The following is a 24,150-nucleotide window of genomic DNA, read 5'->3' as shown; positions in this document are numbered from 1 at the left end:
CACCTCTCTACTTTTTTACACATCTTTTCGTAAAAAGAAAAAAATTATACTTATTTAGGTCATCTCAAACAACCCCTAAATATGTTCGGTAGAATTATAAATAATTGTTTTAATGGTAAATTACATTGACACCCCCTTGAAGTTTGGTTCAATTACTATTCATTTCCTAACATTTTAGAAATTATATTCTCATCCTTGTGGTTAATAGTTTCATTTCACAAACTCTCCTATTTATATAAAAGGTAACAACTCTTGGTAGAAAAATAGATAAATTTACATTAAAAAATAAATAAAGGAAAGGAGAAAAAAAAGAAAAAGTAAAACAAAGTAAAAAAAGAGAGAATGTATGAGTTCAATATCTTTATTCTATCTAAATAATTACAATGACAAGAGGAGTTAGTGTAATTTTTCAAATGCTAAAGGGTGATATATATTAAACCCAAACCCAAAATGTAAGTGTAATTTACCCTTGTTTTAAATTACCGTTTTTTTTTTTCCCTCTTTTTGCTTTAGTACTGTTTCTATCATTACATTCTCACTCTATTCTCATATATTGGGTTGTTTTGAGAAGTTGGTAAAAAATTAACTTTTGACTTTTTACCAAGTTTTTTGACTTTTTTGGAAGTGATTTGGGAAGTTGGTAAAAAGCTGATTTTTTGCTTTTTAGTTTAATATTTATTTATGGTGTCAAATCAAATTAAAATGACCAAAATACCCTTACCCAACATAAGAGAGTTATTTTTTTATTTATTTTTCATAGGCCCTAATTTGTAATTTTAGAGCTGCGTTTTTAGCACTTGCCAAATGGCTTTTTTGGCGTTTTTGGCAGCCACATTTTTGGACATTTTGTCCAAAAACGTGACTTTTTACCATGTTCCCAAAATGGCACATTATTATTAGACGCCATCAAAGTCGCAAACGGGCCGAATTATTCATGAATAGTTCAAGCTCGACTCGTTTAAAACTCATTTAAACTTGGTTTATTTAATAAATGAACATGTTCGAATTTGATTTTTAAACTTATTTATTAATCGAGCCGAGTTCGAATAGCCCTAAGCTCAGCTCAATAAGACTCGTGAATATAAAAATAAATAAATAAATAATTATTTATTTTTAATAATATATCAAATAAATTTTTAATAATCTATTTTATTTTTTTATTTATGTTTGGTGTTTGTATAAATTTACATATTTGATTGATGTAATATTAATATAAAAATTATTGTATATCTTACTCATAATTTTGTATTTTTTTATCTTAATAAATAAATTAATTTAAGTTTAATTTTTTTTTCAAGCTTTACATAAGCGAGCAAGCTCGAGCGAAGCTCGAGTTCGTCAAATATTTGACGAGCCAAGCTCAAACTCGATTATTTAAGTTTGATTTGAGTTCAAACTTGACTAATTCTTAATAAACAACCTTGAGCACTCAAAGGCTAAGTTCGGCCCGGCTTAACTCAACTCAACTCGTTTACAGTTCTAATCGCCATCTACCATCGACGTGCTATGGTGGTAGATAAGTGAACATATGTGGACAAATAAACAGGTGAGTAGGGTTAATATAATTTTTCAAATTGTTGTTATCCTTTTGAATTTTAAAAAAAAAAATGGAGTTTGAGATAATTGCTCCAAAATTTTCAACTTTAGATTTATGGTATAAGTGTCCTATCTTTTAACATTTTGTGTTTTCTACTTCTTTTTTTTTTTTTTGTAATTTTCTTTTAAAAAAAATGTGTGTATGTATAATTTTATTTTATTTTATTTTTATAATTTTTCAATTTATTATGTAAGATGGAATTAAAGCAAAACTCAGGGGGCATTACTTATCAGTGGGGTAAGGAAAAAATTATCAAAATATGATAGGTGCAAGTTATTCTGTGGTGGGGTGTAAGTAAAAATCTATGACTTGCACCTAGGGATGGGCAACGGTTTATCCGAACCGCTCAAACCGCCCAATCCGCTCAACCCGCATATAAATGGGCGGTTTCGCAAACATAATGCGGGCGGATGCGGTTTGAAATACGACAAATTTGCTGGTTGCGGGCGGGTCGCGGTTTAAACCCGCAACCCGCAAAAACCATCCGCACTTTAATTATTATTATTATTATTATTTTTTATATACCAACTTTGTAACCTTTACAGGAGCACCATTATATTCTCTATGACACTAGGATCCTTATTTTTAAGTATTTCTCAACTTTCTTAATGCCGTAGAATTATCAAGTCCTAAACTTGGTTTCTTATATGATTTTCATTGGTGATTCATCCATTTTTTCCTAATAAAATTTTCCTTCTAATGGTCGATGGAACTTATAGTTTGATTATTGATTACTGAACTGGCAATTCTAATTGAGTACAACCTTTAATGCATTGATATACATTTTTTTCATGGCAAAAATGCTAATGTAGAGTCTCTTTGTTTTGGGTACTTTCATTTAATGCATTGATATTCAATTTTTATTTGTAAACTTTTCAAAAAATTGTTATCACAAATATATAAAATGAATCTGATGCCTAAATTCGCTGGGAAAAAAAAACTTGAAAATTAATTTTTAAAGAGAAAAGTGTAAACCGCAAACCGCCCGCAACCGCCCGCACATTTGCAAACCCTATCCGCACAAACCGCAAACCGCACTGCGGGCGGTTGCGGGTTGACTTTTTCCCAAACCGCATAGATGCGGGCGGGTCAAAACCGAACCGCAAACCGCACAAAACCGATCCGCGAACACCCCTACTTGCACCCCTCTATGTTCGTGCTTTTTTGTTTTCCTTTTCTGTTTCACGATAAAGTAATTCTTCCTAAAACTAGGGTTGCAAATGATCATAACAATTCATGAATAGGCTCGAACTCGACCAAGTAAAGGTTCGTTCGAACTTGGTTCGTTGAATTTTTATTACATTTAGTTTGAACTTGAGCTTGATAAAATCTTAATAAAAAAAGTCCAAACTTACTAAAACTCGGCTCGTGAATTCGGCTCGGTAGCTAACTCGTTTAATATTTATTTAAATAATAAAATAAATATATTATTTTTATATTAAATAATGTAAAAATATGTATAAAAAATAAGATAAATATGTTATTTGTTTATTTAAAATATATAAATATAAATAAGGGTAAAGAACCAACTAATCCTAAAATATGATCTTGTGAACTATTTAGTCCTTTTTTTTTTCTTCTTATAAATCCAAAAGTCTCATTAAAGTGAAAATTACACAAAAAGGAAGTCACTTATACATTTGGGTTTAAGTTTTTAGGAATAAAAATGGGTTTTTCCAAATGTGAAATTACACATTTGGATAATCCACACTATAGAGGTTTTGACTTTTGCCTATTTTTGAAACAAATCTCACATTACAAATAATAATGTAACACTACAATATAATACTTCAATAGCGTAACACTCTAATGTAACATATCAAAAAATTTCTTAGTGTAATTTTTCCAAACGTAATAACATGTATAACACCCCAAACTTTTTCCAAACTTAACACTCCAATATACCACACTCTAATGTAACACACAAAAAATTTTCTTACTGTACTTTTTTCAAACGTAACACTCCAATATAACACACAAAAAAAAAGTAACTCTTTAGTGTGCTTTTCCCAAACGTAACACTCCAATCAATATAATCTCAAACGTAACACTTTAATATAAAACACATGAAAAAAATAAAAATCCTTAGCGTATTTTTTCCAAACGTAGCACTCCAATCAATGTAATGTCAAACGTAATATTCTAATATAACACACAAAAACACTAAAAAACTTCTTAGTGTACTTTTCACTAGCGTAATACTCATAGTTTGAAATTATACATTTGTTCTTAACTTACTACATAATTTTTGTACTTCTTTTCGAATGATTTGAAAAATCGCACATCCTTTTTTTAGGGTATTACGATCGGAAAAAGTATAGTAAGGAATTTTTATTTATTTATTTATTTATTTTTTACAGTGTGATGTTTGGAAAAAGTATATTAAGAAATTTTTTTAAAATCTTACATTAAAGTCTTACACTAAGGAGTTTTTTTTTTTTTTTTGAGTGTTACGTTTGGAAAAAAATATAGTAAGAAAAAAAAAATTGAGCGTTAGTTTTTTTTTTTTTTTAGTGTTGCGTTTGAAAAAAAGTATACCAGTTAGGAGTTTTTTTGGACTGTTACATTAAAGTGTTACGTTTGAGTGTCACATTGGAGTGTTATATTTTTAATTATATGTTTACTCAAAACTTACTAATGAGTTTTTGTATTCCTTTTAAAATGTTTGAAAAATCATATATTTCAAATCATTTGTAATACTTTTGAAATGTTTGAAAATTTTCACATTTTAAGTCATTCCAAATTATAAAAAAAATTCCCATACAAAAATTAATCTCAAATTTGATTCTCATAAATTGTGTATCTAACATTTCTAGCATAGAAGGAGAAAAAAAAAACATAGTAGAAATAAGGGTATAACTATAAATCTAATTTCTAAATAATATATCCAATCTCTATTTCTAAAATTAATGGGACTAATTGATCTATAAAAAAAAAATTGGGACTAAATGGATCACCATAATACATTTATATAATAATAGCGGTAGATATTATTATTTTAGTAAGATGTTAACTTTTTTTTTTTTGGTATGCTTATATATGTTGTATATATAATTGTATAATTAAAATTTCAATTGTAACTTTAGTTTTATATGTAAGTATAAATTTATAATTTTTTTTGGCTCGTTAAGACTCGTAAACAAACTCGAGTTCGAGTCAAATTTAAGTCAACTTAATTTGTTAAATTTCTAATAAGTTCGAACCCGAGTTCGAACTCATTAAAATCTTAATAAATAAAATGAAACATATTAAAACTCGAGTCGACTCGACTTGACTCGATTTATGTACAACTCCACCTAAAATTTATAGGTAAGTGAGATAAGGTGTGGGCCAGGATGAAATTTCTCCGCCAAAAAATTTACAAGGTCAAAATCTCAATTTAATTTAAACATGAATTATAAGGCCTGGTTTGGGATATCCAGAAAAAAAACTAAAAAGTTATTAAAAAAGATAAAAATTATCATTATTCATCAAAAAATAAATAAATAAATAAATTTTACACACAAAATTACAACTCAGTTTACAACTCAGTCTGACCGGTTCAGATCTGTGGCTGCATTTTTTTAGAAAAATTGCATAATTGGGGTGCAATTTTGACATACTACTGTTCGCCCCGTGGGGGCCCATCACGGATCTTATTTTGATAATTTGAACCGTTAAATATGTAGAACTCGTCGAGTAATATATATCTGTAAAAAATTACATTGAACGGATATTGCTAACTACATTATCAAATCAGTTTTGTATAAAAGAAAAAGGATGGTGTTATGGTTAATGGTTGAAAAAAAACTAATCTAATCAGATAGCTATTGATATCCGAGCAATGTGATTTTTTATAAAAATATAGTACTCGACGAGTTCTACACATTGAACGGTTCAGATTATCAAAATGAGACCTGTGATGGCCCCCATGGGCCAAATAACACCGTCCAGTGCAATGCCCAAAAACTAGGCAACCATTTCTTAGCATCAATTCAACCTGCGCAGACAGTATGGCCGTACAACTCACAGTCCTAATATTCTCCTACACACTAATTTATATAATTTTTTAATACACATTTTTTCAGAAAAAGTCAAAAAGTTAACCCAAACAACCATTTTTTTTCCTTAACTTTTTAGTCCAAAAAGTTAAAAAGTTCACTTATTTAAGACACGAACCTTGCTTCTGACCCCAATGACGTGGCAGCACGCCATTCACTGAAAACAAAAAAAAAAAAACAAAACAAAAAAAGAAGACAATTTTTTTTTTGGCCAATCCCGGCTCGACACGCACGACCCCAGCAACCCCACTGGGGGTTGGAAGCTTTATTCTTTAAGACACCCTAAACAACCCCTAAATATCTATTCCACGCACTATTAATGGCTCGTTTGAGATGCAATTTTGTTAGCGTTTGTCTAATTTTTTTAATTAAAATATTATATGGAAAAAAATGTAGCGTTAATAATAATTTTTTAATTTTACAAAAAAATATATATGTAAGAAATAAAGAGAATAAAAATGAATATTTAACCTTCGTTTGGCGTGTCAGGCTTTTTATTTTTTGACTATTTTAGTCACAAAAAGATAAAATAGACTTTTTAACCCAATAAAACAAAATATCACATCTAATCCGTAATCATTTTATTTTTTCTCTCACAAAAATTTAAAAAAAAAATCAAAAAATCTATCTGAAACGAAACTTTTTAGTCTCAAGTTAAAATAGCCAAAGAGTCAAAAGTTAAAAAATCAATCCATATCCTAAACAAATTCTTAAAATTTTTATCTGACTATTTAGCTTTTTTTTAAATAATTTTTTATTTCTTAACTAAAATACTATCTTCCCAAGCAAATCCTAAAAAACCCAGACCTAGTTTAGTGGTGAAACCAAAATTAAAAAGAAGAAAAAATTTAAATCAGTGCACCTTTTAAAAAGTAATAAGAGATTTATAAAAAGTTTATTATTTTAATTATTTTTTGAAAAATTTCATATTTCCCCTTAATGGATCAAAATGAATAAAACATTATTATTCGAAACAAAATAAATTAGACTCACTTTTCAAGTTTAACGGTGTGATAGTCGATTAGAATATTAAAAATAATACTATTTCACATATCTTCTCTAATTATGAATTAATCATATTACTTATACATTATTAAATCTAAAAAATAAATTTATATATTCCTTCTGTCCCAAAATATTAATCTCTTATTCTATTTTTTATTATTCCAAAATATTAGTCACTTTTCAAAAATTAATAAATAAAATAATATGAATTTATTATTTTGTTCTTTTTTTAAATTCATTAATAATAAAAAATTTAAATTATGATAATTGATATTATATGAAAAAAATTGAAGCGTTAATAATAATTTTTTAATTTTGCAAAAAAAAATATATGTAAGAAATAGAGAGAATAAAAATGAATATTTAACCTTCGTTTGGCATGTCAGGCTTTTTGACTTTTTAACTATTTTAGTCTCCGTTTGTAAAGTGGGTTGACTTTTTGACTTTTTTATTTTTTTGACTATTTTAGCCTGGGGTAAAAAATTTGGTTTGGGAAAGACTTTTTGACTTTTTTGACTTTTTTTGCAAGAGAAAAGTGTAATAATTATGAATTAGATGTGATATTTTATTTGTTGTGGCTAAAATAGCCTATTTTGTCTTTTGTGGCTATTTTAGCCACAAACCAACTTGTCAAACACCACCTAAGTCACAAAAAAGACAAAATAGACTTTTTAACTCAATAAGACAAAACATCACATCTAATCCATAATCATTTTATTTTTTTTCTCACAAAAATTAAAAAAAAAAAAAACCAAAAAACCTATTTGAAACGAGACTTTTTAGCCTCAAGTTAAAATAGCCAGTAAGTCAAAAGTTAAAAAATCAACCCACATCCCAAACAAATCCTTAAAATTTTTATTTGACTATTTATCTTTTTTTTAATAATTTTTTATTTCTTAACTAAAATACTATCTTCCAATGTTGTGAAACCCGGACCGGACCGGCCGGTTGAACTGGTTGGACTGGGAATCGGGCCTTGTTCCGGTCCAGTCAACCCCTAGAACCGAAGTAGGAGCAAAACCGGCGGTCGAATCGGGAAAACTAGTGACCCGGACCGGGTTTGGTGGGTTGGACCGTTGGTTTTTTTTTCTTTTCTTTCTTTCTTATGTATATATATATATTATATATAAATATATTTCAAAATTTTGACTAAAAATTCTTACTTCAAGAGCCTCCTCTCATAAGGAAGAGTCTCATTAGAAGTTGGAGAAGATTATGAAAGTCTATTCCTATTTATAGGAAAAGATTTTTCAAAGAGAACCTACAAAATTTTATGTGGGATTCAATCAAATTATTTGAAACATATTGATTGGAGGGAGAGTTAAAAATTTTATTTCCCTCCAAAATTAAACCTAACATTCAATCAATTTGTTTGGAGGGAATGTTTAAAAATTGTAATTTCTTTAAAACAAGTGACTTTTTTTTTATCAATTATGACTTTATTAAATATTATTAATAAATATTATACAACAATTTTTATTTTTATTTTTATTTGAGTATTTATATATATTTTTATTTATTTATAATTTATAATTATATTTTATAATTATATAATATTAATTATGACGTCACGGTTCGACCGTTTTGACCGGACGGTTGAACCGGTGACCCGTCCATCCAATCCTTTTTCCGGTTCACTCACCGGTCCGATTTTCAAAATATTACTATATTCCCAAGCGAATCCTAAAAAACCCAGAGCTAGTTTAGTGGTGAAACCAAAGTTAAAAAGAAGAAAAAATTTAAATCAGTGCACCTTTTAAAAAATAATAAGAGATTTATAAAAAGTTTATTATTTTAATTATTTTTTGAAAAATTTCACATTTCCCCTTAATGGATCAAAATGAATAAAGTAAAAAAAATTAAACTCACTTTTCAAGTTTAACGGTGTGTTAATCGATTAGAATATTAAAAATAATATTATTTCACATATCTTCTCTAATTATGAATTAATCATATTACTTATACATTATTAAATCTTAATAATAAATTTAAAAAATAAATTTATATATTTTCTCTGTCCCAAAATATTAATCTCTAATTGTATTTTTTATTATCCCAAAATATTAGTCACTTTTCAAAAATTAATAAATAAAATAATATGAATTTATTATTTTGTTCTTTTTTTAAATTCATTAATAATACAAAATTTAAATTATGATAATTGATATTTTAAATATATATATATTATCAAAGAATAATTTTAAAAAATTAATCAGCTTGTTTGGTTTTGATTTTCAAAAAATTTTATTTTTTTATTTTTCGTATTTTAATATTTTCAATGAATTTTTTTAATATTTTAAGTAATTTTTAGACACACCTAACATAAATACACTTAAAAAGTATAATATTTGTGAAAAAATCTTTGAAAAATATATTAAATACCAAAATATGCACACACAAAAATACAAAATTCAGTACATTTTTTATATTTTTTTATATTTATTAATTTTTTAAAATATTTTTTCAGAAATATTTTACTATTTAGATACATCTAAATAAAGTGTATTAAAAAAATTATTTAAAATTTAAAAAATATTTATTAAAAGTAAAAAAAATACGAATTTTTTTTTAAAAAAAACTGAATTAAAAAAATTAAAATTAAATACACTAAATATTTTTAAAATCTAATAATTATATTATTAAAAAAAATAGATTCTTAAAAAAAAGACTATTATTTTAGTACGGAGAGTATCATTTTTCTAAGGAATAGAATTAGATTCTCTACTTTGGCACTGAACAAACAAAAGTGTCATGTATCATAGCTTTATTTTTGTCGCTCTGCACTTATTATTGTAGGGCTGCCCCAAGTACTGACCGACATCCAAAAGCCCTATCTTCGTTCGCTGCCCGTTCTGCCCGTTCGCTTCCGAAAACTCTTGGTCAGCTCTCTCTCTCTCTCTCTCTCTCTCCTTTTGTTTTCAGTCTTTCTCTTGTTCTTTCAGTGTCTCTACGATTAATATCAATCGGTGGAAAATGAAAGAGAACTTTTAACTCTCTCTCTCTCTCTCTCTCTATCTCTCAGCATCGTTTTTGTTTACAGCTTCAGATCTGCTTACACCTACGTACAGCTCTCACTTCTCAATTCCAGGTAACTGTTTTTCTCACATAATTTTCTTTCACTTTCTCGGAAAATCATCACCTTTCTTTACTCTTTTTTTTTTTTTTTCCCTTCTCATTTTCTGTTACCTTTTACCTTGAAAAAAAAAAAAAGAAAAAATTCTCCATTTTCTCCGAAAATCTTATAAGTAAATTCGGTTACAATTTTCTTTTACTTTCTCGGAAAACTCTCAGCTTTCATAACTTGTTTTTCTAGTGTTTTCTGTTAGAACTTTTTGCCTTAAATTTCTTCCATTTTCCCGGAAAATCTCCGTTTAGTCATAAGTTCGGTTCACCCGAGGTCTTCTGGTATTTTCTGTACTCGTCCACTTTTTCTCGTATTTTCTTTTCCTGGAAACTTCTTCTTTCCAGGAAGAAGAAAAAAAAAAAAGATTTTCTTGTCTTATTCTCGTTCCATTTTCTTTTTCTTACTTTTACTAGTACTATTCCTCTTCGCTTCTACTTCTTCTTCTTCTCAGATCCGCATTATTATACATATACATACACATATGCATATACATATATCATGTATGTATAGGTTTCCATTGTCTTCTTTAAACTGAGTTGAGAAAATCAAAAAATTAAAAAAAAAATTTAAAAATTTAAATCTGAAAATATTTTTAACTGACTTTGGAATGAGATCCAATGGAGTCGGGGAGAGATCTAACGGTCTCGTATCGTATCATGTTGTTGTTGTTGGCAGGTGTGTGGGCCGTACAAATGGAGGTGATAGTTAACCAAGCTTTGCTATCTTGCGCCGGGGATACTCTTGCTACTATCCTATTCGCCCTCGTTTTTGTCAATAAAGTTTTGCTTTATTCAGCTCAAGTAAGTAAGCTTCATTTATTCATAGATTTTTTTTGTTTTTATTTTTTTTATATAAATAATTTTCGTTAATGAAAAAAAAATAAAGTAATTTAAGAAAAATGTTTTCAAAAAATATCTTTAGAAATTTTTTTCTCTAAACGCCATGCTTTTTTTTTTCCTTTTAAATAATTTTTTAGTGTTTTAAAAATTACTTCTTTGACAAAAACTATATAATATGAAATGGGTGGTTATTTGTTAGAATACAATAAAATAAAAGCATAGAAAAATGAAAATAATACCAAGTATTTTGTTTGGTTTTGAAGTTTAAAAAAAAATACATCTTTTGAGTTTTTAATCCGTATTTTTTGAGCTTTAGCGAATTTTTAAAAAAAATTTAATCAATTTTTTTTAATTTTTTAGATTTAATTAATTTAAATATATTTAAAAAGTATAAATTTTGTGAACTTTTTTTTAATTAAAATTCACTAAATGCAAAAAAAAATTACAAAAGTTCAATATATTTTTTTATTTTTTTTTTGTATTTATTAATTTTTCTAAAAAAATTGTATACATGTTTTTAAAATTAAATTTGGATTAGGCACATTTTAAAAAAAATTATTAAAATGAAAAAAAAAAAGAAAAAAAAAGGCTTACTAACAACAACAAAATATATAAAGTAAAAAAACGCAAAATCAACAGAGTTTTTTTTTTTTTTTTTGGTGAATAGAATCAAACAGAGTTTGAGTTCACATTTTTCACGGATTTAACTGTTCACTGATACATTTAAAATAACCACAAATAAGGTAAAAATAAGGTCTTATAATTTTGTAATTGTCATATTTCCTTATTTCGGTAATTTTAAGAATTTGTTGTAAAATTAACACCATCTGTATATGTAAGATTTTGCTTAGCATCTCATATTTTTTTAGATAAATATATTTATTTAGATCTTGTCTATTTTTTGTACGCATTTCTTCATAAAAACTCTTCTCAAACAACCTCTAAAAACATTTTTTTGTTGCTTTTTGCTCGGGCGCCGTTTGGGAAGTGGTTTTGTGGAATTTTTTTTTGATTATTTTAGCCATAAAAGATAAAATAGGCTATTTTAATCACAACAAACGAAATATTGCATCTAACTCATAATCATTACACTCTTCTCTCACAATAAAAGTCAAAAAAACCAAAAAATCAAAAAAATTCTTTCCAAATTAAGCTTTTTACCCTCGGTTAAAAGTCAATCCTCTTCTCAAACCAACCTAAGGGTCATTAGGAAGTTGACTATTTTAAAAATTATTTGGAATGATCTAAATAAATATATATATTTTTAATTTTTATAAAAAGAAAATTAAACTTGTTTTAAATTAAATGTAATGTTTATAAAAAAAAATAAGAATTATAATTATAAATTAAATATTTTTTTAACCCAAAAAGCGGAGAAAGCGTATTGCCAGTACGTGTTTCCTCTTCCCGGAACTGAAAGAAATCATTAAATTTGGTCTGTACCTTTTTCAGTTCCGGTTGGTCACCCATGTGGGCCCTGTTTGGATAATATATAAATAGTCAAGACTGTCATTTGCAGCGTTTGGCATTTAACTAGCAAGTTGAAAATGATTATTAAAATAAATAGGTACACATAACTATAGGTATAAATATATTTTGAATAAAGTGAGGATAGAGTTGACTAGCACATCACATTGCTATACTTGTAGTAGAGAAAATTTCAAACACAGAATAAATAAATATAACATAAAAAAATATTCACATTTATAATTGTAAAATATGTGTTATATTTGTGCATTTTATATTTATGATCTTGATAATTCATCTTTCAAAATTATTTTTAAAAAAAATTGATTAATCTGTTATTTATAAACAAGATGAATGATGAGTTTTATTTTTAAAATATACTATGAAACAATTATAATAAAATCATTTTAGTAATGATAATTGGGTCAAATTGATTTTTGTATATAAAATGACTAGCACATATAGTAGGTGAAGAAATTTGTATTGTGAAATAATATCAAAGTCTTTGGTCTTTGTTTGTTATTATTTTTGGGTCAATAGGATGTTTGGTAGAGATTACTGTGGCATGTATTTTGAATAATTTGATATATATATATATATATATATATATAACATGTGATCCACAATATATAAAAAAATAAAAATAAAAAATAAAAGAGAGATAAAATATACAATTTTATTGGGCCATTAAAGAAAAATATGAGGTGTGTGAAAGGAAAACGTGGGAGCTTATTAGAATGGCAAACACAGACCAATAGGATTTAGATGAACATTTTAAGGAGGGTATTTTTGAAATTTTGTGACAGCCTATATTATATGGATTTTTCAAAATGCTCAATATTTGATAAGGGTGTGATATTTGTATTCGATATTTTTCATTTCATACTTTTTATATATTTGTATTTTATACAATCATTATATGAATATATTCTTATAAAATTTCTATAAAATAATTTAAAAAAAAAATTTGACACTATGTCACATATAGAAAATGCTCTCTTATTCACAAATCAAATGATAATCCTTTCCAAAGAGAGTTTAAACTGCTCCCTCATGATTAGTTATCAAGATAAAAAAGTTTAAATCAAATGTAAGATTAATTTATTTGAAAACAATTTAGTCCAAACCTGGTCTCTTATTCACAAATCAAATGACAATCCTTTTCAAAGAGGGTTTAATTTTTCTCCAATTAATTTGAGGGTCTAATTTAAAAAATAATAATATTGGAAGGGTTATGAGGGATCCAACCATTCCAAATACAAGAACAGAAATCTTGCTCAGTTGTGGTGTCCTCACACACCTCACAATAGCTAAAGGTACGAGTAGGTTTGCTTTTCATTCCATGAGGCGGTCCTATAGGTTCAACCCTTTCGGATACAACAATCCTTGCAGTTACTAACACTGTTTTGTAGAGTAATAATGATGGTATGCGCGCGCGCGCACACACATATATATATATATACACTCAACTTAAAGTGCTGTCTTTTGAAAATTTTACATTAGTTATATGTCTGTTCAATGGCAAGGGGTTAAATACTTGTATGATCTAAAAACCAAGAAAATGAACGGCAAATCACAAAATATCATTACATAAACTCAATCACATGACGTTCTAAATTAGTACGATAAGTTAAAGACATGATGTGTTCTTAGTTCTCTATACAATGATTGTGGCTTATGGACCACGACTAGACACCCTTAATCCTTATCAATCCAACGTAACCTTGGTAAAAACAAAAAATCAGTTTTGTTATACCAGAGTCCATGTCAAAGCACTCATGGAAATCAAGAACAATAACAATGTTATATCATGATTTTGTTTATTTTGTATTTATTATTCCTGACTCTGGAATTGCATCTTCATCTATTAGTTTCAGGCCATTGTTGGGCTTAACATGCCCAAAGCCAAAGGACAGCATAACAATGAAAGCCAATTGAAAGTGGTTGATGCTGAGGAGGCAGATGGAGATGAAGACGATGACGACAATGATAATGGAGATGGTGGCGTAGGAGAAGATGAAGATGAGCTGCCATCAGGAGGAGGACACAGTGACAATCCCAACAGCAGCAATGGGAATGCCAAAAAGGGGCCTGAAGAAGGCGCGGGTGGAGCAGGGGAAGAGAACGGGGAAGAGGAAGATGAAGAGGATGGCGATGGCCATGGGGACGGTGATGATGAGGATGGCGATGAAGATGGTGAAGAAGATGATGAGGACGGTGGGGATGAGGATGAGGAGGAAATCGTAGAAGAAGAGGAACCCGCGGAGGATGAGGAGGAGGATGAAGAAGAAGAGGCACTCCAGCCTCCAAAGAAGAGGAAGAAGTGAAAGAAAAACTAGTGATACTTTTTAACTGTGGACTTCTGGGTATTTGAATTTGCAACCTTGTCTAGCTTATGAGGGAGAACTGGTTTTTTAACTTGTTTTTATCATCTTGGATTTGAAGCTTTTTAGATAATGGAACTTTTAAGAGCATCAATTTGGTGGATTGAGCTAACAAAATCTACTTTCATCACTTTGATTCTCTATTCTTTTCTCTACTTTTTTTGGTGGGCTTTAGATGCTAAAGTCTATTAGTATTATTTTTTCACAAAAATATATTAATGCTTTTATTCCTCCTGTCATTGCAGTTACTAAGCAACTATAATTGATCTATGGCATGTCAATTAATAGCATGATCATCTTTTTGCTCAGCTGCGTAACATATACTATGTATAAACAGCTAAAGTTTGTCAAGGTGAATGAAACCATGTCATGATGTTATCCATGCCTTTCAACAGATCGGACTCTGCCAAATTTATAAGTCATCCAGTATTTATTCGAATCTGAATTCAACAGATCCAACAATGGCCAATCTAAATTTGAATCTGTCTTATCTGGATAGCCCAAACAGTGTATGAAAAATAGAGACAATAGAAACAAAATATAAATCTACTAGGACAAAATAACTTCTATTTTCCAATTACGTGTATCCGAATCCACTACATTTAATATTAGATCAATCATGAGATTATAAAGCAATCAAATCAAATTTTATTAAATACATTTCAAATATATTGGATCCCGTTTTGATTGAATTCAGATACACTCAATCCATTGAAAAGGCTACTGTTATCATTTTTTAGAGAGTACACATTTTTTAATAGAGACTAAAATATTAACAAATTTATTAATATGTATCCCAAAGACACCTTAAAAATTTTAGAATGTTGGTAATTTTTATTACATGCACTTTTATACAAAATTTATAAACATTTTAAATTTCTTAATATGTTTACTAAAAATACATGTTAACAAAACCTTTTAAAAATCATTCACTTTGTTGATGGTGCAAATGGAATCATTTCAACTACTAATATCTACACTGGCATTAGAACATTTATTCTTAGGGACACCAACAATTTATGGCCCCAATTTTAACTTTGCTTTTCATGCCAACAAAAGAGAGCCTTGAGCAAACACCATTGTAGTCCCTCAAGCCTAAACCACATTTCATAAGAGAAGAAGCCCCATTTTGCACATCAAGCAAATTGGATTAAGCAACTCCAAATAAATATTGAGTACAACAATGATCCCATCTACGCAGTATCAATGACGACCAATAAGAAGTTCCAAATGAGGTGAATATACCTGCCCCCATTTAGAATTTCTTATTGGTTAGTGACACTAGATAACAATTTCCACGTGATATCAAGGCAACACAAATATACAATTTTCTCAATAAACTCAATCCTAAAGGGTACCCCCTAGTCATCACTAAGCCAATCCAACACGAGGACAATTTGGCTCAGACCTTGCACTAGTTCCAAGAGTGTTCAGCAAAGCCAGAATTCATGTGGTTCCCTTCTTAGATTGTTTTATCTTTTCCTTCTTTTTTTCTTTTACATTAAATTTTTTATTTAAATCAAAGCATCAATAAGAGGCTTAGCAATCTATATATATATATATATATGGATACCCAAAATAGAAAGAATCAAACAATCTCAGTGGTATTAGCTGATGTAATGCAGAAAAAAGCTAATTTAAGAAAGTGCACATGGAGTACAGTGGTATTCACTGGAGATCCTTTCAACAAGCCCTGATGTATGATCCCTATTTGCAGAAGTAGAAACTCTCTTGCATGGCCATTGTCAAACAATCTCACTACATCAATACTCTTTCATCATTGCACACCAGGTAGTGAAAATCGAAAAATCCTAAATTAGGATTTATTCCAGGATAAATATACCGAATTTAGAAAATGGTATTTTTCTACTCATACTAAAAAACAGATACAGGATTATAAACTCCAGTATTATACCTATCTTGAGGAAATTCAAGTTCTATTCCCTTTTCCATTATGGTATGTTCAGCATGTCCAAATCCCTGCTACCCAATTAAATGTTTTAGACAATATCCAGCGAAAATGGTTAACAACCGATGGCCAAGAAATTTATTCTGTCCATCCACCAACACAGCTTTTAGAATTACAGCCTACAGGTAATAATAATAAACCTATGACGATGGCAGCTTATACAGACATTCCTCATAAAAACCAGCATTGTGACCCAGTACTTATCCAAGATATTATTCCAGTTCTCAAACAAAATAATTATACTAATCTTTGCTGTCAAACCGCAGGCAAACATCTTACTAGAATTGAAGAAATTGTAGCTCATGTTAAGAAAAGCTGCAAATTAGAATCAAAACCAAAACCTCCAGACATTGAACCAGTTTTAATTAAACCAACTCCAGTATTAAAAGACTTTAAATTAAAATCCAAAGAAGAAACAGAATTTATGGATACCCTTCTTTCCAAAATAAAGGGTTTACATATTAGTGAACCTTCTCCGACTTCTATGTCTCAAGTTCTTATGTTATCCAGTGATCGTATAGGTTCTTCTGAAGAATCCTATGACTCCTTATCGCCTCAACAGATATTTGAAATACAGCAAAATTTCCAACATGAACCTTCTTCTCTCAATCGGGTTACTTATAGTAATACCACCCAGAAAACATCCATGACTGGTCCTAGCCAGTACTATTATCCTCGTCCTAGCCCCATAGATATCCTTTATGAAGAAGATTTTCTCCATACTCAACGTTGTTATCATAGCAACACCATTTATGAATGGAATCTTGATGGTCTTTCTGAATACCAGATGTATGAACTTCTCCAGCATATGCTCATGTTTGCTACTGTTAGTAAACAAAACAATAATTCTGACCACCAAGTTGCCCGTTACCTTGTTAGCGGCTTTACTAGGATCCTGAAAGGATGGTGGGATAACATTCTCACCCCTAATATGAAAGAAGAAATCCTTTCATCCACCAAAACCGTTGTTGATGTAGATACACGTCTTGATCGCCAAGAAGAAGATGCTGTATATACATTAATCAACACTATTGTCACACATTTTGTTGGCAATATTACTGGAATTGAAGACCGTAGCAGAGAATTGCTTATGACGCTTCGTTGCCCTTCTTTATCCCATTTTAGGTGGTATAAAGATGTTTTCCTGATGAAAGTCATGCGTCGAACCGATGGCAGTGCAGAACATTGGAAAGCCAAATTTATTGATGGCCTTCCTACTCTTTGCAGAACGAGTTCGTAAGAAACTAAGAGACAGACATAACCAAATTTCCATTCCTTATTATCAATATACTTATGGCCAGCTTATAGGTATCATTACCGACGAAGGTCTTGCACTTTGCAATGATCTTAAACTCCAGCAACAAATTAAACAACATCTTACAGGAAGGAAAGAGTTAGGCGAATTCTGTGAACAATTTGCCTATGATCCTCAAATTTAGTATCCTACCAAGCAAAGAAGATATAAGAGTTATTCTAAAATGTTGTAAATGCGGACAAATAGGTCATTATGCTAATAAGTGTAAAGCTAAGATCCAATCTAAGCTTAATAAGTTAGCATTAGATGATGAGGTCCAGCAAAAGATTTTACAGTTAATCTCTGAATCCAGTTCTTCAGCAGAAGACGATGCAGACGAACTTGCTGCTATTTATTCTTCCAGTTCAGATGAAGATGAACTAGAAGAATCTCCAGAAAATTGTCCTTGTAAAGGTTCTGTTGAACAAATTTCTGATGAACTCAATTATTGGAAATCAATAGTTGAAATGAATGGACTTAATATTGGCCCTAGTATTAATGTCCTTACTGATACTGAACAAAATCTTTTAAATATTGCAGATGAAATTAAGGATCCAGCCACAAAATTAAAATTTCTTGAAATGTGTTATAAACAAAAGAAAGAAGAAACTCTTCCACCTAAGCATTATGACATGAAAGAAGTTTTTAATCGTATGCAGACAACAACCAACATAGAAAAACCCACTACTATTCAAGAATTAAAAATGGAAATTAATGCCTTGAAAGTAGAAATAAAGCATTTACAGACTTCAAATATTGCTATTAATTCTGAAATTAAACGAATCAATAATAAATTACAGAATACCGATAAAGAAAACAATGTTGAACAGTCAAATCCAGATTATCTTATGTTATTAAATAGAATAACATTTTGAAAATGGTATATTCGTATCACCTTCATGATTCCACCAGATTATATTCGTGATGCTATTGCTTTGGTTGGCAGTGGTGCAGATATGAATTGTATCCAGGAAGGCTTAGTTCCAACTAAATATTTTCAGAAAACAAGCCAGTCATTAACAAGCGCCAGTGGTAATAGTTTATACATTGATTATAAACTTCCAGAAGTATTAATATGTAACCAGGGACTATGTTTGAAAACTTCTTTTGTTCTTATCAAGAACATGGCCCAAAACATAATCCTAGGTACTCCTTTCCTACATCTGTTAATGCCCATAGAAAAAATTGATACTATTGGCATTCATGCAACCCTAGACGGTCAAAGGATTGTTTTTGAGTTTATTACTTCACCCCACAGTAAAGAATTAGATCATATATCTGATGATCTAGTTTCTTTAAAACAAAGTCAAATTAATTTTCTTCAAAAAGAAATTAGTTTTTTAACTACCGAACAAAGAATACAGCAAACATCTTTTCAGCAGAAAATTAAATTGCTTGAAAAACAATTTCAGGAAGAAATCTGCAGTGATGTTCCCAATGCTTTTTGGGATCGCAAGAAACATATTGTTTCCTTGCCCTACGAGCCCACTTTTGATGAAAGAAAAATTCCTACAAAAGCTCGTCCCAGTCAAATGAATGTACTGCCTTTTATGTTAATAAAAATGCAGAAATTGAAAGAGGTGTGCCAAGATTAGTAATTAATTATAAACCTCTTAATGAAGCCTTACAGTGGATTCGATATCTAGTTCCTAATAAAAAGGATCTTTTAGATCGCTTACAGGATGCAGTAATATTTTCTAAATTTGATATGAAGTCAGGCTATTGGCAAGTTCAAATTGCAGAAAATGATAGATACAAAACTGCTTTTACAGTACCTTTTGGGCATTTTGAATGGAATGTTATGCCATTTGGTTTAAAAAATGCGCCTTCAGAATTTCAGCATATTATGAATGATATTTTTAATCCTTATACAGAATTTGTCATATGCTATATTGATGATGTTCTTATTTTCTCATCTTCCATAGACCAGCATATGAAGCATCTTAATATATTTAAGCATGTTATCTCTAGAAATGGTCTTGTTGTTTCAGCTCCAAAGATGAAACTTTTTCAAACAACTGTTCGATTTTTAGGACATAATATTCATAATGGGACTATTATTCCTATAAATCGTAGTATGGAATTTGCTTCTAAATTTCCTGATGAAATTAAAGATAAAACTCAATTACAGCAATTTTTGGGTAGTTTGAATTACATCCATGATTATTATCCTAATCTTGCTACTGATGCAGCTATTTTATACAGTCGTCTTCATAAAAATCCTCCTGCTTGGAGTCCAGAACATACCGCAGCTGTTAAGAAAATTAAAGCTAGAGTTCAAACTCTTCCTTGTTTATGGTTACCTAATCCAGATTGGAAAAAGATTGTTGAAACCGATGCCTCCGATATAGGATTTGGTGGCATGTTAAAACAATTTAATCCAAAGACTAAAAAAGAAGAACTTTTGCGTTTTCATTCTGGTATTTGGCATGATGCAGCAAAAAGATATCCGACAATTAAAAAAGAATGTTTAGCCATTGTTAGATGTGTCTTAAAATTCCAGGATGATTTATTAAATCAACAATTTTTAATTAGAGTTGATTGTTCTGCTGCAAAGCAAATCTTTAAACAAGATGTTGTTAATTTAGCTCAACGACAGATTTTTGCCTCTTGGCAATCTGCACTTTCTGCTTTTGATTTTGATATTGAATATATTAAAGGCGAATCTAATTCTCTTCCCGATTTTCTTACTCGTGAATATTTGTAAAACTCCCGCAATGACCACTAGAGGCCGTGGCCCAGGCCGTAGGGGCCGTGGAAGGGGTTCTAACCCCTATCATACAGAATTTCCGCCATTATTCGGCCAATCCAGTACTCCAGGGGAATCTTCTAGCAAAACTGCTAAAGATGTCCTTCTTGCTGCAGACACATCTTATTTCCAGAATTCTATCAAAGAGGAAACTGTCCTCTATATTGATTCTGCCGATATTCAATGGATGGTTGATCCTTGGGAGATTAAGCGTCGCTATCTTGCCACTCAACATTCTCCTCTCCATTTTGATCAATACCGATATGTGTACGAGCAAATTCTTACTGAACTTGCATATGTACAATTCCAGCATACTCTGGCCGCTCCTAATCGAACTGCCAGTCCTATTAATTACAGTAAGGCCACTATCCAGACTATTTTACCCATTCAAGCTTGGGGCATTCATCCACATGTCACCCGAACCCTTGACATTCGTTCTAAAGAAACCCGCTACAATTATTGGGATTATATAGATGCCTTTACTCAGGCATTTTATTATATGAACCCTCCTCGCAGCCATTCTTGGTTTTTTCGAGTTCTTCCTGACTTATTAAAAAATGATCTCCCATCCTGGTTTCTCATTTGGTGGGATACATTTGGTCTCCAACTTGATGCATTTCCAGAACATGTTAGGCTTGCATTCAATGAATGGCAAGCAGCTTTCAGTAAAATTCCAGCAAATAAGGACATTTCTATGTCAAAATGTCTTGTCCATTTTGTTATCAGATTTGGAATTCCATGGATCTGGAAGTGGGATTTCAGATGTGATTTCCAGAATAAAATTCCACGCTTAAAAAGAATTTTTCTCTATAAATGGTGGATTAAAATGGATGATCCTAAGCCAAAGCAGGAGTTGCTTCAGAAAATTAAGGATCATACACAAGCTTGTTGGGATGCCTCTCCCAAGCTTATTCCAGCATCTCCAGTAAATCCTTTTATCCAGGTCCAGCAAGAACTTAGATAGCAATTTCCAGACTTATCAGAAACAGAACTTATTGTTAAAAGTATGGATTATATGAAGCAACAGTTTCTCCAATCCATGTCCAGCAAAGATTCCAGTATGAAATCAGTCTCCAGTACCCAAAGTGAGGATGACAGAGTTCCTACTGATCCTTACGATGATGAAAATGAGTTTACAGTCCTTGTAGGAGAATCCCAAGATCCACATGAAGTCCCGACCGACAATGAACCAAATTTTGGAGATTTTTGAGATTCGGTTACAGAAATGATTGCTGACAAACTCATCCAAGACAAAAACAAAAGTAAAGGCAAAGGCAAAGATGACTAATACCTTTGGCCTACCCATACAGTTCTGTCTGCCATTCCAGTTAGCCACTTTTACAGCTCTACAAAACGACATACCAACTTTCGGTGCATGATTGACAACCTGCCAACCTACTTTTGGCAAAAGCAGATTCCACTATCTGCTTCCTTTCCAGCTGTCTCACGTTACCGACAAGAAGATAGAGAAGATAGGATGCTCGACTGCAACAACCATCTAGCACACGCCACCTGTCTTCGTTATCTCTCTTTCTTGTAATATAAATAGGTAGCCTTTGGATTGTAGAAGGCACCACGAAATTTATTTTCTAAGTTTTATATTCTATCTTCTCTCTCTCTTCTTTCAGTGTGTTTTTCTTTGAAGCTAGCAGTTTAATAAAAGTCTACTGTTTTGTAAGTATTTCTCTTTGTATTTCCTTTAATGTATAACTGTTTATCAACTTATTATATTAAATGATATATTAGATATTTGGACAAATAGAAAAAGAAATTTATTACATTACATAGAATTTGCACGTAATGGTAATGAACTTTGGGTTCAACAACAATTAGAAGAGTGTAATAATAAGATAAACGAAGTCCAGAATTTAATCAACGAACAAATCTGCCTTTTGGCAAGGGCCACTAGGCCTCCTCCTCCAGCACAGTAAATATATGGACCATATATGATGTAATTAAATTTAAATCAAATAAAACTATGTTAAATCTTATTCTTGGGTTTCTGCCGTATGAGAGGTAGTATAGAGTAAGGTTGAGTAGGACGTCATTCAAGTCGCGTAGCTCTGTTTGTCCGTCTTGTGGTTAACAGTTAGGACTATCTGTAGCGTAAGTCGTTGACAGACGTGCTTAGCCTATACCCTGTGTCAAGCACTTTTATTGGTATCAGAGTAGTATGAAAAATAGAGATTTATAAGTCATCCAGTATTTATTCGAATTTATAAGTCATCCAGTATTTATTTGAATCTGAATTCAACAGATCCAACGATGGCCAATCTAAATTTGAATCCGTCTTATCTGGATAACCCATCCATCAACTTCGATTTATATAGATATATATTTTTTGAATTATAGCATTCTTGCATCCATTTTTACATGTCAAACAGTGTATGAAAAATAGAGATAATAGAAACAAAATATAAATCTACTAGGACAAAACAACTTCAATTTCTCAATTACGTGTATCCGAATCCACTACATTTAATATTAGATCAATCATGAGATTGTAAAGCAATCAAATCAAATTTTATTAAATACATTTCAAATATATTGGATCCCGTTTTGACTGAATTCAGATACACTCAATGCATTGAAAAGGCTACTGTTATCATTTTTTAGAGAGTACACATTTTTTAATAGAGACTAAAATATTAACAAATTTATTAATATGTATCCCAAAGACACCTTAAAAATTTTAGAATGTTAGAAATTTTTATTACATGCACTTTTATACAAAATTTATAAACATTTTAAATTTCTTAATATGTTTACTAAAAATACATTTTAACAAAATCTTTTAAAAATCATTCACTTTGTTGATGGTGCAAATGGAATCATTTCAACTACTAATATCTACACTGGCATTAGAACATTTATTCTTAGGGACACCAACAATTTATGGCCCCCAATTTTAACATTGCTTTTCGTGCCAACAAAAGAGAGCCTTGAGCATACACCATTGTAAGAGCATCTCCAACCCACTAGGCATATGATGCTTGTTAGGGCATCTCCAATGCACTAGGCATATAATACTTGTTAGTTAAAATGTCTAGTGTGATTCACTTTTTTCAATTCCAATGCACTAGGTATATGATTAGGCATTTTGGCTCAACTCATATTCACTAGCTACATGTAGCTAGCTTTCAACGCTAGGCAAAATGTATTCAATCATTAAGATCATTTCCCTCCATCTTTGTTGTTGATGTGGCATTCTATAAAATTAATAGTATTTGGATAAATAGCTAAAATAAAGAGCATGGTTGGAGTAAAAACATAAAACAGTTGATAGGCAAAATAAAATATATACTTTATAGTAATATTTAGATAGGTAAAATGCCTACTATCGTTGGAGATGCTCTTAGTCAAAATGCCTAATGTGACTCACTTTTTTCAACTCCAATGCACTAGGCATATGCTTAGGCATTTTGGCTCAGCTCACATTCACTAGCTACATGTAGCTAGCCTTCAAGGCTAGGCAAAATGTATTTAATCATTAAGATTATTTCCCTCCATCTTTGTTGCTGATGTGGCATTCTATAAAGTTAATAGTATTTGGATGAATAGCTAAAATAAAGAGCATGGTTGGGGCAGAAACATGAAATCGTTGATAGGTAAAATAAAATGTATACTTTATAATAATATTTAGATAGGTAAAATGCCTACTACCATTGGAGATGCTCTAATC

The 24,150-nt window shown here is 30.3% G+C and overlaps 1 protein-coding gene across 2 annotated transcripts; it reads left to right on the top strand.

Moving 5' to 3' along the window:
* The first annotated feature begins 9,390 nt into the window (after positions 1-9,390).
* LOC114324093 (uncharacterized) lies at positions 9,391-14,573 on the top strand. Of its 2 annotated transcripts, none has more exons than XM_028271812.2 (3): positions 9,391-9,730; positions 10,442-10,566; positions 13,944-14,573. In XM_028271812.2, exons 2-3 carry the CDS (start codon positions 10,459-10,461, stop codon positions 14,397-14,399), a joined length of 564 nt encoding a protein of 187 aa, XP_028127613.2. In that variant the 5' UTR covers positions 9,391-9,730; positions 10,442-10,458; the 3' UTR covers positions 14,400-14,573. The 2 variants fall into 2 exon arrangements, with proteins under 2 accessions (XP_028127613.2, XP_028127614.2); XM_028271813.2 differs by lacking the exon at positions 9,391-9,730 and adding an exon at positions 9,818-10,047.
* The last annotated feature ends 9,577 nt before the right edge of the window (positions 14,574-24,150 follow it).

This window comes from Camellia sinensis, chromosome 6, assembly GCF_055761805.1.
Source record: "Camellia sinensis isolate YWXY chromosome 6, ASM5576180v1, whole genome shotgun sequence".
In the NCBI taxonomy this organism is placed as follows: Eukaryota; Viridiplantae; Streptophyta; class Magnoliopsida; order Ericales; family Theaceae; genus Camellia; species Camellia sinensis.
The sequence above is the reverse complement of the archived record's forward strand: the minus strand, read 5'-3'. Positions and strand labels throughout refer to the sequence as shown.